This window comes from Corvus brachyrhynchos, unplaced genomic scaffold, assembly GCF_000691975.1.
Source record: "Corvus brachyrhynchos isolate BGI_N302 unplaced genomic scaffold, ASM69197v1 scaffold618, whole genome shotgun sequence".
Classification (NCBI taxonomy): Eukaryota; Metazoa; Chordata; class Aves; order Passeriformes; family Corvidae; genus Corvus; species Corvus brachyrhynchos.
Window position 1 is genome coordinate 12,618 of NW_008239314.1, and position 1,277 is coordinate 13,894.

Consider the following 1,277-nt stretch of genomic DNA (forward strand, 5'->3'; position numbering starts at 1 on the left):
GTGATGCGGGTGGGGGGCGCGGGCGGCCCCGAGCGCTACGAGGGCTTCTGCGTGGACATGCTGCGGGAGCTCGCCGCGCTCCTCAAGTTCCGCTTCCACATCAAACTGGTGGAGGACGGGCTCTATGGGGCCCCCGAGCCCAACGGCTCCTGGACCGGCATGGTGGGCGAGCTCATCAACCGGGTACGCGCGGCGGGGGCGGGACTGGGGGAGGGGAAAAGTCCTGGGGGGAATGGCAGAGCCGAGAAAATCCCGCTGGGAAAATCCCGTTGGGAAGGTCCCATTTAGGAACAGGGAACCCCCCAAACCCCAGAAGAGAACCCCAAACCCTTGGTGAACCCCAAACCCTTGGTGGACCCCAAACTTTGGTGGACCTCAAACCCCTATCACCTCTAAGGGGTCTCTGGGGTGACCCCCTGACCCCGGGACCTTTTTGGGGTGGCTGGAGGGGGGTCAACCCCATCTGACCGCACGATTTTTGGGGTCCCCCAGAAAGCTGACCTGGCTGTGGCCGCCTTCACCATCACGGCTGAGCGGGAGAAGGTCATCGACTTCTCCAAGCCCTTCATGACCTTGGGGATCAGCATCCTCTACCGGGTCCACATGGTACGGGGATGGGTTTTTTGGGGTGGTTTTGGGGTTTTGGGGTCCACCAAGGGTTTGGGGTCTCACGCCGTGTCCCCCCAGGGCCGCAAGCCGGGGTATTTCTCCTTCCTAGACCCCTTCTCACCGGCTGTGTGGCTCTTCATGCTCCTGGCCTACCTGGCCGTCAGCTGCGTCCTCTTCCTGGCTGCCAGGTGAGGGGGGGACACCCCAAAAAATGGGGTCTCGGGTTTGGGAGGGAAGAGCACCCCCAAAAAATGGCCCTGAAAAAGGGAGGGAGGAGTCGCAGGGAGGAGCCAAAAATGAGCCGCCAAATCCAGGGAAAACCCCCCCAAGAAAAGCTCCCAAAAGGCTCAAAAGTGATCCCCAAAGTTCTGGGGACACACCAAAATAGGGCCTGGAATTGGGGGTGCACCCCACGAGGCCCCACCCATTTTGGGGTGCCCGGGGGGGGCTCCCAGAGGAATTTGGGGAGGGGGTCCCACAGGGATTTGCAGGGTCCCGGAAGGGATGGGGATGTCCCAGATGGGTTTGGGGTGACCCCAAAAAGAACAGGGAAACCCCTGAGCCCCCCTACGAGGTCCCCCCCATTTTGAGGTGCCGTGGGGGGGTCCCAACCTCCCGCTCCCCCCCAGGCTGAGCCCGTACGAGTGGTACAACCCTCCCCCGTGCCT

At 62.6% G+C, this 1,277-nt stretch overlaps 1 protein-coding gene across 1 annotated transcript in view; it reads left to right on the forward strand.

Annotated features, from left to right (window-relative positions):
• GRIK5 (glutamate ionotropic receptor kainate type subunit 5) overlaps nucleotides 1–1,272 on the forward strand; it is a gene marked incomplete at its 3' end in the record, with an annotated part of 3,562 nt that extends 2,290 nt beyond the window's left edge. The window contains exons 4-7 of the mRNA XM_017740731.1: nucleotides 1–183; nucleotides 493–606; nucleotides 688–797; nucleotides 1,239–1,272. Of these exons, the coding sequence (XP_017596220.1) occupies nucleotides 1–183; nucleotides 493–606; nucleotides 688–797; nucleotides 1,239–1,272 (441 nt within the window). The remainder of the gene's footprint in view (nucleotides 184–492; nucleotides 607–687; nucleotides 798–1,238) is intronic.
• Between the last annotated feature and the right edge of the window lie 5 nt (nucleotides 1,273–1,277).